General features: G+C 58.3%; 1 protein-coding gene and 1 long non-coding RNA gene across 2 annotated transcripts; one reads left to right on the top strand and one right to left on the bottom strand.

Annotated features, from left to right (window-relative positions):
* Nucleotides 1-208: 208 nt before the first annotated feature.
* HES1 (hes family bHLH transcription factor 1) lies at nt 209-3,545 on the bottom strand. The gene is made up of 5 exons (XM_062177338.1): nt 3,392-3,545; nt 2,405-3,125; nt 2,180-2,275; nt 1,837-1,924; nt 209-1,135 (listed from the first exon to the last, which is right to left on the bottom strand). The coding sequence occupies exons 2-5, from the start codon at nt 2,510-2,512 to the stop codon at nt 588-590; spliced, it is 840 nt and encodes a 279-aa protein (XP_062033322.1). The 5' UTR covers nt 2,513-3,125; nt 3,392-3,545; the 3' UTR covers nt 209-587.
* Nucleotides 3,546-3,913: 368 nt separating this feature from the next.
* On the top strand, nt 3,914-9,238 carry LOC133748507 (uncharacterized). The gene is made up of 4 exons (XR_009864462.1): nt 3,914-3,957; nt 7,320-7,390; nt 7,471-7,547; nt 8,445-9,238. It is a non-coding gene; the product is annotated as an uncharacterized LOC133748507 (long non-coding RNA).
* Nucleotides 9,239-11,053: the final 1,815 nt, after the last annotated feature.

Raw genomic sequence — 11,053 nt, forward strand, 5'->3', positions numbered from 1 at the left:
GGAAGCCGAATCAAAGGAGAGCTTGTAAATTAAGTGGGATTTGGTCTTTGTAGTTGATGCGGGTGTGGGTGAAAGGCTGGGTGGATTTTTAAAAATGCTGTTCTTTTAATAACAATAGAGCCAATTCCTAAATTCCCAGATTACATGTAATTCAAATTCCGTGAGCCTCTTTTTACATATTCTGAAATAATCAGTCCCCACACATAAACACCTTCACTCTTTTTCTTTTATTATATTTTCTCAAACTTCCCCAAAGGAAGATATTTTAAGAGCAGTTTCAAACATCTTTGGCATCACATAAAAAAGAAATCTCGTGTAAAAAACGAAATGTCATCTTTACTTTTATAATACAAAGGCGCAATCCAATATGAACATATAAAATATATACAAATATAGTGCATGGTCAGTCACTTAATACAGCTCTTCTACAAAAAAGTAACTTTTAGAAATTAAAAACAAAAACAAGGTAACCACTGAAATCAATCACAGAAAAGTTCTCTTCGCTCCCAGTATCCAAGTTCCTGTTTAATGTCCGCAGAGTGGAGAAGCGGGTAGGGCAGTCTGGACAGAGAGGTGTCCCGAACCCCTCAGTTCCGCCACGGCCTCCACATGGAGTCGGCCGTGAGCGAGGGCCCGCTGGAAGGCGACACGGCGTTGGGACCTACTGAGGTCCCACTGTTGCTGGTGTACACAGGGATGACCGGGCCGCTGTGCGCGAAGGCCCCGTTGGGGATGAGGAAGGCAAACTGGCCGTCCGGAGCAGGCACCACCTGGAAGCCGCCGAACACCTTCGCCGCCTCTCCAGCCTGGCTGCCCAGCTTGCAGGGGGCGCCGCCGGGAGGGGGCGCCGCGCCCCCGGGGATGGGCACGAGCGGCGGCGGCGCGAACGGCGCGTGCTGGGGGCCGCCGGGGCCAGGCGGGGGCGGCGGCGGCGCCTGCAAGGCGGGGTGCGGCTGCCCGGGGTAGGTCATGGCGTTGATCTGGGTCATGCAGTTGGCCAGGTGGCCGAGCAACCGGGTGCGCACCTCGGTGTTAACGCCCTCGCACGTGGACAGGAAGCGGGTCACCTCGTTCATGCACTCGCTGAAGCCGGCGCGGTATTTCCCCAGCACGCTCGGGTCTGTGCTCAGCGCGGCTGTAGGCCAGAAGGAGGCAGACGGGTCACCGAACGGCCCTGGCCCCAGGGCCATTGCCTCCCGCCCTGGGAGGTCCCTGCGGCGCGCCTCCCTGACCACGCGCCCGCCGGACCGCCTGCGGCTGGGGCGCGGGGAGGGGCGGAGGGGGTTGGCTCTAAAGGAACCAGCCGCCGCCGCCACCGCCACCGCCACCCCAGCGTGGCGATCCGAGCCGAGACACCGCCTTCCCATTCCCTGTCGCTCCATTTAAACTGCTCTCAGGCCCAGCCCCGCGCGCGCTGTGACCTTGGGACTGGGCCCCCACCCTCAATCCACCACTCGTGCCGGTTTCCCCTTCTGGAGTGGGGGAGGGGAGCAGTGCGCTAAACCAGATGACCCCCCCCTCGTCCACCCCCAGGCTGCACACAGCTCCAAACCGCCACGGCTCCCAGTCCTTTCGCCCCAGCCCGCTTCCCCCGCAGCCAAGCCGCCCGCCACCCTCGCGGCTACCACCTCTCTCCCTCCCTTTCCGGAACAGTAACAACTTGGAGTTGCGGCTATAAATAAGACCCAGACCGTGGGAACGCGAGCGTGAGCCAAGGCAGTAAAATGTAGCTCAATGCCGCTCACAACCGCGGGCGGAAGTCTGGAAGGAATCACCGCCGGGTGCGAGGGCCGCCCGCCGAGGGGGACGCGCGAGCCGCCCTCACCGCGCCCTCACCGGTCATCTGCGCGCGCTGCAGGTTCCGGAGGTGCTTCACGGTCATCTCCAGGATATCGGCCTTCTCCAGCTTGGAATGCCGCGAGCTCTGCACAACAGAGGGCAAAGCAGGGCAGTGAGACCCCCGCCGCCCCCGTCAGCTGCCTCGGATCGCTGGGGCCCTCCCGCCCCCCGCCTTCCCGGCCGCGGGCCCCGGCGAGGAGGCAGCACTGCCGGGCTAAGCTAGGATCCTCGCCTCGCAGGCAAGGGGGATTTCGTTCCCGGAGGCTCCCAAACAGTACTTCGCACTTCTTGATAAAATAATAATAATAATAATAAAACCGCAGAATTCTCCCCCACTTACATCTTTCTTAAGAGCATCCAAAATCAGAGTTTTCAGCTGGCTCAGGCTTTCATTTATTCTCGCTCTTCGTCTTTTCTCCATGATTGGCTTTGAAGACTGCAAAGAAATCAGAAAGAACTCTGAGTTCCCCCGGGATCTGCCGCTTCACCCCGGGGTTTCCGGAGGGAAAGGAGCCCCCACCCCCGACCTTGTTCCTGGGGCTAGAGATACAGGCACTGCGCTTACCTTCCTGTGCTCAGAGGCTGTCTTTGGTTTATCCGGTGTCGTGTTGACACTGGCTGGGGTAGCAGCCACCGGGGACGAGGAATTTTTCTCCATTATATCAGCTGGCATTTTCCTTCCTTTTTTTTTTTTTTTTAAATCCCTAGAGAATTTTATTTTTGGAGACCTTCACCCAAAAATAATTTTTTTTAATGTCCCTTTTCCTTGAGACTTTCACAAAACTACTGAGCAAGTGCCGAGGGTTTATTATTCTATTTTGCAGCTACTGGGTGATCGGTAGCGCTATTCCAGGACCAAGGAGAGAGGTAGACGGGGGATTCCGCTGTTATCAGCACCAGCTCCGGATCCTGTGTGATCCCCAGGCCCTGGCGGCCTCTATATATATCTGGGACTGCACGCGAACGGCTCGTGTGAAACTTCCCAAACTTTCTTTCCCACAGTAACTTTCAGCCAATGGGAGGAGGAGACACGCGGCACCGCTCGTGGACCGCGCCCCCCCATTGGCCGCCAGGCACAAGGTCTGGCGGCCAATGGCGCGCGCCTGAGCCCAGGGCACCGGAGGCTACAACGTCAATCAAAGGAATTTTAACCCTTTGCTACTCTCCCCGCTGGGCTTTGCTTTCGAGAGGATTTTTCCGCTTTAGTTTTAGACTAGTTTCTTTCTTTAAGGGGCCAATGTCTTTGCTCTTTGTTCTCTTTCCTGTGTGTCACAGAACTGCTTTGACTGTAATAAGAAGTTCATTTGAAATATATTTTCAGAAAGGTATAGACCAAAAAAAAAAAAAAAAAAAACAAAACAAAAGAGAGAGAGACATGATCAGTGATTAAAAGAGGCATAAGCGTGCAAGGGTGTGAGTTCCCCAAACATTTAAGTGATTTCCCTCCGAGCTTCTGTATACTGAGGAGAGTGAAAAGTAGATAATGCAGAAAAATAACCCCACCCACCCTCAAATTCCTTTTTGCATGCACCACAAGGAAAATTAAAATTACCTTGCACCTCTCATTTGCAGGATTCTCAGGGCAAGGTGGTTCTTGGACGCCCCCCACCGTCACCACCCCGACCCTCTTTCCTTCTGCTGGTGTCGGGGGCCCTGGACCCCCACGCTGCCCCAGGAAACAATCAGAAAAATTTCCAACTGGGTAGAAAGGAAATGGAATCGCCAATGACAAACGAACAAGGGGCGCTTTGATGGCAACGCCGCTCCGGGACGCGCGCGCGCTCCTCCGCACCCTCTCCCTTTCCGCCCGCGGGCCCTCGGCGCGGCGGCACCTCGAGGCAGGCGGGCGGCGAGGCTGCCTCTCCCCTCGCGGGCCCTTTAAGAGCTGCACCAGCCGAGCTGCAGTTTGACATCAGCCGGCCGGCGAGGGCGCGCCTGGAGCCGGAGCACGTGCCAGGATGTTTTATTGCCGCCGCGGCTGCGGCCGGGCCGGGAGGATGTGTGTGTGCGTGCGTGTGTGAGTGTGTGTGCGCGCGCCCCGGGGGCAGGGAGGCGGGAGGCGGCGGCGGGCGGCCGGGAGCGGGGGCCGGTTCCTGGTCCCCGGGAGAAGCCAAGAAGGTAAATAGCAGCTGCTGTGCTCGAGCCTGGGAAAACCCCGCCCCCTGCGCCTGGCCCGGGCTCATTGGCGCGCGCTGCGTGTGGGGTGTGTGTGTGTCCGGGGCCCCCTCCCCGGGCCCCGCCGGGCCAGGAATCCGAGGGGGCGGCGGGCGGAGAGCCCAGCCCCGGCGCTTACCCTCCCCCGCCCCTCCCCCGGCCAAGGTCAGCCCTTCCGGGCGGGGAGCGCACGCCCTAGGGTGGAGAGTGGGGCACGGTTCCAGCCCTCCCCCCCCCTGCTTTTCGGGTTCGGGGCTTTAACTCGGCCCCAGACTTCCCTCGCCGCAGCCCCGGGGTGGGGGCGGGGGGGCACCTGGCTCGCGCCTCGCCCCCGCCCGCCCGCCCTCTCCCGCGGGGCCCCCGGCGCCCGCCGCGGTCACGAGATGCCTGACCGCAGTGAGGAAGCGGCCGGGTCAGCCTCCTGCCTCCGCTCGGCGGCTGCGGTTAGGGCGGCTTCGTGCGGCCCGCCCCTTCCCCGGGTCCCGGGCGGCTGGGCAGCTCCCCCTCTCCGCGCCCGGGAGGCCGCCGGCGGGCGGCCGGGAAGAGGAGGGCGGCGCGGGCGGCTGCGTGCTGCCGGCTGGCCGGGCCGCGCGCCGGGAGGAGCCGCCGCCGCCGCCGCCGGGTGCCACGTGGCGGGCGCCGGGCCGGGAGCGCCAGGGCTCTGGCGGCGGCCTCCCTGGGGGATTTGCCGCGCGGGCAGGGCGGGCGGCGCGCACGGCCCCGGCAGGCCGGCCGCCGCCTCCGGAGTCTGCCTGGCCCCGTGTCCCCACCCCACGGCCGCCAGGAGTTCGGCCTGCGGCTCGGGGCGGCCTGGGAGCCCAGCGCCGCCTCTGATGTCGGCCCCCCTCGCCCCCTCCCCCGCCCTTCGCGCGTCCGGGAGGCCTGGCACACACTTCTCTGACACTTCATTCCTTCCTTCCCCCCCGAGCTCCCCGCGGAGATAAGGTTGTCAATGATTCCCCCAGATCCGCCCCTGGTGCGGCTCGGCGGCTCCTGACTCCGCTGACCTTGGGCGAGCCCCTCGCGTTCAGTAGGGATTGCGCGCGCAGTGCCAGACACTGTGCTAAGCCCTGGATTACCGCGACGAGGGAGGCAGTGCCAGTGTGCACGGAGGTGGCTGTGAGCGGCGGAGGCGGGCACACCCTGAGGTTCTGCTCCCTGACCCTGCGGTCCCCTTTTGGGGCCTTGCAGGACAGACCACACCTGTAGGGACAGCCGCAAGGCTGGAGCTGGTCTGCAAGGTGCAGGGCCGAGCGAGGGGGTGTTACAGGAGAGTCAGAGGGTACAGCCCGCAGGAAGCTCCCAACCCCGGGACAGATAAGGCTTGTGAGTTCAGCTGACATTTGTGGATTTCCCTGTGGAGTCCTCTGGGAGGCCCCAGTCCTGCAGACACGGTTTGATTTCTAGATGGAGGCAGAATGTTGTGGCGGTTTGAGAGTTAAATTACTTGTAAATTAGAGCATCTTGGAAAACTTCCTGGAGGAGGTGGCCTATCCCTTGAAAAACAGGGAGGCCTGCCTGCCGCATTGGAAATGTGCTGTGTCATGGGGCTGAGGAGGAGACCAGCACCTCTCAGGCCTTACTCAGGGACCGTGGCCTGCAGCCCAGAGTGTGTGGACACCGTGCCCCAAGACCCTTAAAAGCCTTGCCGGGGGCCTGTAGCTTCAGACAGTGGGGAGCCAGGGAAATGTGCTTGAGGCAAAGAGGCGGCAGGGTGCCTGCCCTTCAGGAAGATGGCTCTGGTAAGAGTGTGCAGGAACACGGAGGCCAGACCAGAAGGTTCCAGGGTGGCAGGTGTAGACGGCCACTCCCTGGGAAGCACCTGGCTAGCCGGCTCCAGCTGACCTAGGCATTGCCTGCACCCCGCCCTGGGGGTACCCTGTACTGCAGTGTTCCCGTCGCCCCTTCCACCTGGCATCTGACTAAGGCATCCTTGTGGCTCTGGCTCTATTTAATCTTCTAAGCCTCATTTCCACCTTGCAGGAGAGCCCTCAAGTCTGCAGCCAAACGCTTACCTCATTGCAGGCTGGATTTACTCATTCCTGCCCCTTGCCCTGCTCTCTGGGACTTTTTGTGTTTTCTGAACGCACTGCAGAGTGGGCTGTGCCCTATCATGTGCTGAAGAAATGATGAACGATACCTCCTTTGTTGACCAGCAACTTGGGCCCATAGGGTAGGACTTTTCTGTTTTACTGTGAACAGATGGAGAAGTGATGACAGAGTATTGTCTGTTGCTTTTGCAAAAAGTGGGGTTTTCCTGTGTGTCTGAAATTCGCCTGGTGAGCGGCGGTGAGCCTGGGAAGCTGGCTGGCCTGCTCTCTGCCTGCCTCCCGTCAACTCTGCAAGCTTCTTAAAATGCTTCTACGCAGCGGCTGACTTTTTAAAAAACTGCACAAGTACACTGACCCAGATTCTTCCAAGGAGCTGAACCCTTCCCAGGGAAGCAGGTTAACCCTTTGCAGCCCCTGCCCCCACCCCAGCCTTTCGAAACCCCTGCTTCCTCCACCAGGCTCCACGCAGACGTGGGCAGCTGTCCGCTGTTGGGCCCTGGCTGACCAGTCCCTCGTGCCACCATGTCCCTTCCAGTCCAAGAGCCTTTTCCGTCTGATTCTGTTGTCCCTCCAGGAGTTGACACCCAGAGCGTGAGAGGAGAATGGGATTCGGCCAAGTTAGGTTCTCACTGCAGGGCCGGCGGTAGCCGCACGCTCTGTTAACCAACAGCTCACTTATTGCCACTTTAGGAGTGAGTAGATGGGTGGAAGGCACATGTCACCCAGACACTCACGTGTGTTTTTAGATACAGGGACAGAGGTCTCAAGTACCAAAACTCAGCCATGAGCTTGTGTGGGAGCAAAAAATAAATAATCAAATCAAATGTATGCTCTCTCTGTCCCCTGTTTCATAACCATTCAAGAAGCAAGTTTCTTGCAAATCTGCTCATAGAAGATCTGCGGTGTCCTCGTCCTGAGCCGTGAAAGCAGGGCCAAGTTGGCACCGTGTCCACCCCTTACGAAGGGCAGTGAGCTCCCCCAGCCAACAGATGACTTGGGGACCTGGGCGTGCAGAAATCCCTTTCCAGCCGTCCTCTTGGCTCTCCCAAGGCAGCAGGAAGGAGTCCCAGCTCTGTTCCTCAGTGGTATCAGCAACACACAAGGAACCCTCCCCAGTAGTGCAACCAGGGGCTCCTGGGTCACCTCCTCCCAGTGCTCCCTGCCCCCACTGCCTGCCTTGGAGGGTGGTTTCTACCTCTGATTGCGTCACCTGTTAGCTTTAAAGCCATAAAACAAATAACTGCATGGCTAGTGAGACTCGCCTTTGCCCCCTAGGTATCAGAATGGTCTGTGGGTTTGTTTTAAAGCTACAGAAAGGACAGAGCAAGAACCAAAGAAGAAAAAAGGTATTTTGCCAGAAGACGCAAAGCTTTTTTTTTTTTTTTTTCCTCCTTTTCCTCCGCTTGACTGACTTTCTCACACTCAGATTCCCTGCAGCCTGCCAGAGACGTGGTAGCTGCCTTGCCAACAGCTATCCTGGAAGGGCTATTGAAAGAGCCGGGAGTAAGTACACACAGGGCGGGTTCTCTCCTCCCCCCAGGACCTGCTCCGCACCTGTACCGGGAGCCGTCCCACACGTATCACCTGATCGCAGCCCTTTCAGAGACCTTGAGAAAAATAAAGCCCAGGAGAGGAGAGGCGTGCACGCGCTCTCGCCAGGGCTGCAGCCAGGTCCTTGCCGTCTGAGCCCCAGCAGCAGCGCATTCCAGGCGGGCTGTGCATGCGTGTCTGCCTGCGCCTGCGCGTGCCGGGTGGGGGCACCGGCAAGGGGCGGGAAGCTGGAGATCACCTTCATAATGACTGCCTGGCTGCCTCCTTCCGGCCGCGGGCGTCGGCCTGACTGGTAGTTTTATGGCCTTTTAATAGATCGCCCTCGTGGACTTTCTCGATGAGTCCCTCTGCGCTCATCTCAGCGTTTATAACCTAGGGGTTCTTGCGCGAGCCCCTGGGGAGCCTCCCAAGACCCCTGCCCCCACCAGTGGAATTCCAAGCTGTGCCTGGATGTGCATATTTAACAGGATTTTAATAAACACTTTTCAGGTGAATGAACAGATGCATCTTTTTTTTTCCCCTGAGCTGAGGGGCCACAGCTCACAGCAGAATTGCAAAGCTTTTTGTAACCAAAAAAGGTTAAGGAAAGTTGACCCAGGCAACCTCCTCTTACTGCTGGGTATTCTAAGCCCCAGAGAGGGGAAGAGCCTTGTGCCAGGGCCCACAGCACCACAAGGCTGGGGTGCGGGGGGTGGGAGGGCAGAAGCCAGCTCGGGGTCCCCCGCCACCACAGTGCTGTTTTCGGGATTTTTATGGTGGAGTGGATAGCGTTGTGGCCCTCACCCCCAAAGGCTGCATGTAACATAGACGTGTTAATAAGGATATCTGGAATTTCCATTTTCTTCTCAGCTCTGCCTCACTTGACAGCCCTGCACCCAGGTTACGGATGGAGAGGGACAGGCAAGACTGCGAAGAAAAGAGCTCTCCAGAATGCTGGCATTCGACACAACTGCAGCTCGGCACTCCATCCTTGATAAAAATAAGTCGCCACTTCGGAACAAAATGCTGGGTTGATTCCTGGCCAAGCTGGGACCTCGAGCTGCAAGCTGGGGGCTGGGGACGGAGAGCCGCTACTTTCCGCATGGGTTACTAGCAGCCCGCAATGCCCCTCCCCTCCCCCTCCTGGAACACGCCATCGGAGCCGGCCGGCGAGACCAAGGGAATGTGCACTTCTCTAATGCGCTCTGAAGGAGGCTGCTTGCCAAGAAAGCCTTTCCCAGTGGGGTGGGGGCAGGGCGCCCTGGGATGGCCTGGCAGTGGGAAGGTTCTGCACATGCTTACCTGACCCCTAACCTCCGAGCCAGGGGGAAGGAGGGCATTCCCAAGGGATCACCGCGGTGCTAGCTTACGCACCCCAGGGCTTGCTCAGGCTGGGGCATGTGAAGCCAGGCCCAGCTCATGGGGTGAAGCCTAGCCCCCCAAACACAGCACGTATATCCATTGGGCTTGCCAGTAAACTGCGCAAACTTTAACGTCACACCAAATGTCTCCACAACACAGTAAAAAAGGTGCAGGTAGCCAGAAAAAAAGCTTTTAAGTAAAACTTGGCTCTTGAACATGACCTGGGATGAATAGAGACAACCTCTTTTTAAATTGTAATCATTCCCTACCAGATCCTTGAGTTTGAGTCCTGGCTCAGCTCAGGGTTCTAGCTTCCTGCTGATGAGCCTGGGAGACAGCAGGCGATGGCTCAAGTAGTTGGATTCCTGCCACCGATGTGCAAGACCTGGGCTGAGTTCCCAAGTCCCAGCTTCAGCCTAGTCTAGCCTTGTTTGTTGCTGGCATTTGGTGGTGGTGGTGGGGGGGGTAAATCAGCAGATAAGAGCTTTTTGTCTCTTTTTTTTTCCTCTCTCTCCACACACACACACACACACACGTATCTGCCTCTCAGAGTAACTAAATTCTTTTTGATTTAAGAAATTATCATTTCCATCCTTGCATTGTGTCACAGATTACAGAGAGGTGAGGGCTGGGGAAGCCAGGAGGGGGGCTATAAGGGCTCACTCGGGCTGCTGGTTCAGTGATGTAGAAACCAAGCCCAGCTGCCAACAGCTTCCCCAGAGAGGGAACAGCAAAGCCAGAACTCGGCTCACCTTTCCCACCACCGGTCTCTCTGCGCTGTACCTGTAGAAGAGGATAAGATTTTGGAATGGCACCTCCAGCACAGGACTAACACTGCCACGGCAGATGAAGAGTGCCCCTGGGGAGCAGAGCTGCCCGCCGGTGAGTGACGCCGGCAGACCACAGAGGCTGCCACGCTGGGGCGCTCTCTTCGATGTGCTCCTGGATTCTCTGGAAAAGATGGGAACTCAGTGGTTCCTGAGTTCCAGGAGACAGGAAGCCTTTGGCCGGGGCCTTGCATGGTAGGCAGCCTGCCTCCCAGTCAAGGCGGCCACACGTCCTCTCTTCTTCCTTGTAGTCCCCAGCCTGTTTTCCTAACCTGAGTGCTGATGGGAAGACTGGGGGAGCCTACAGGTGCAGCTGCGGAAGCCAGGCTACATGGATGCCAATCTCTCAATGGCAGAGCCCATGCCTAGCTGGGAACACAGGCAGGGGTTACAGCACAGAGACACGGTGCAGGCGGACTGGACATTTAGGAAGCACGAGAGCATGAGAAAAGCATTTTCTTTCTTTTTTTGACAGGCAGAGTGGACAGTGAGAGAGAGAGACAGAGAGAAAGGTCTTCCTTTTGCCGTTGGTTCATCCTCCAATGGCTGCCGCAGCCGGTGCACCGCACTGATCCAAAGGCAGGAGCCAGGTGCCTATCCTGGTCTCCCACGGGGTGCAGGGCCCAAGCACTTGGGCCATCCTCCACTGCACTCCTGGGCCATAGCAGAGAGCTGGCCTGGAAGAGGGGCAACCAGGACAGAACCCGGCGCCCCAACCAGGACTAGAACCCAGTGTGCTGGCGCCGCTTGGCAGAGGATTAACCTGTTGAGCCACGGCACCGGCCGAGAAAAGCATTTTCCTTCTACGTGTCGGGCAGAGAGAGCAAGAGAAGGCAGCCCAGGCAGCAGCCACAGCTGCTACTCAGGACCCTGGCGGGTTCTAGGGTGGGTGGGACTTCCAGGTCTTTCCTGCTATTGGAGGTACCTGTTCCGTTTCCTGGCAGAACTCAACAGCTGACAAAGCCCTTTCATGACCACTACAGTGCCTTGTCCTATGGAACCTGCTGACCGAGATCAGTTAGACCGGAAGTGCTGCAGTGGGGAGCCCAGGGGCAGAGAGAGAGGATTCGTGTGGCCAGTGTGGGACTCTTGGCTGTTGGGAGCACAGGAAGTGGACTGATGATGGTCTTCCTGGAAAACAGACAAGGTAGGGTAGGGAGCTTGGGGGTCAGGAGAGCCGACTTTGTTTTCTCGGGGAGAGCCAGGGGCCAGAGTGAGATCTCCAGGACAAGGGAGCGGTCTGACACCTGACACAGAACATCACAGCTCAGAAGCCACATCCTTGGGGGA

The sequence above is a fragment of the Lepus europaeus genome, chromosome 2 (genome assembly GCF_033115175.1).
Source record: "Lepus europaeus isolate LE1 chromosome 2, mLepTim1.pri, whole genome shotgun sequence".
NCBI lineage: Eukaryota > Metazoa > Chordata > Mammalia > Lagomorpha > Leporidae > Lepus > Lepus europaeus.

Bases quoted from the DNA above. Each gene is read 5' to 3' on its own strand.
- HES1 (XM_062177338.1), bottom strand. From the start codon at position 2,512: ATGCCAGCTGATATAATGGAGAAAAATTCCTCGTCCCCGGTGGCTGCT. The intron at 2,276-2,404 runs GTAAGCGCAGTG...ATTTCTTTGCAG, and splicing joins CAGCCTCTGAGCACAGGAAG to TCTTCAAAGCCAATCATGGA. The intron at 1,925-2,179 runs GTAAGTGGGGGA...TCTGTTGTGCAG, and splicing joins TGGATGCTCTTAAGAAAGAT to AGCTCGCGGCATTCCAAGCT.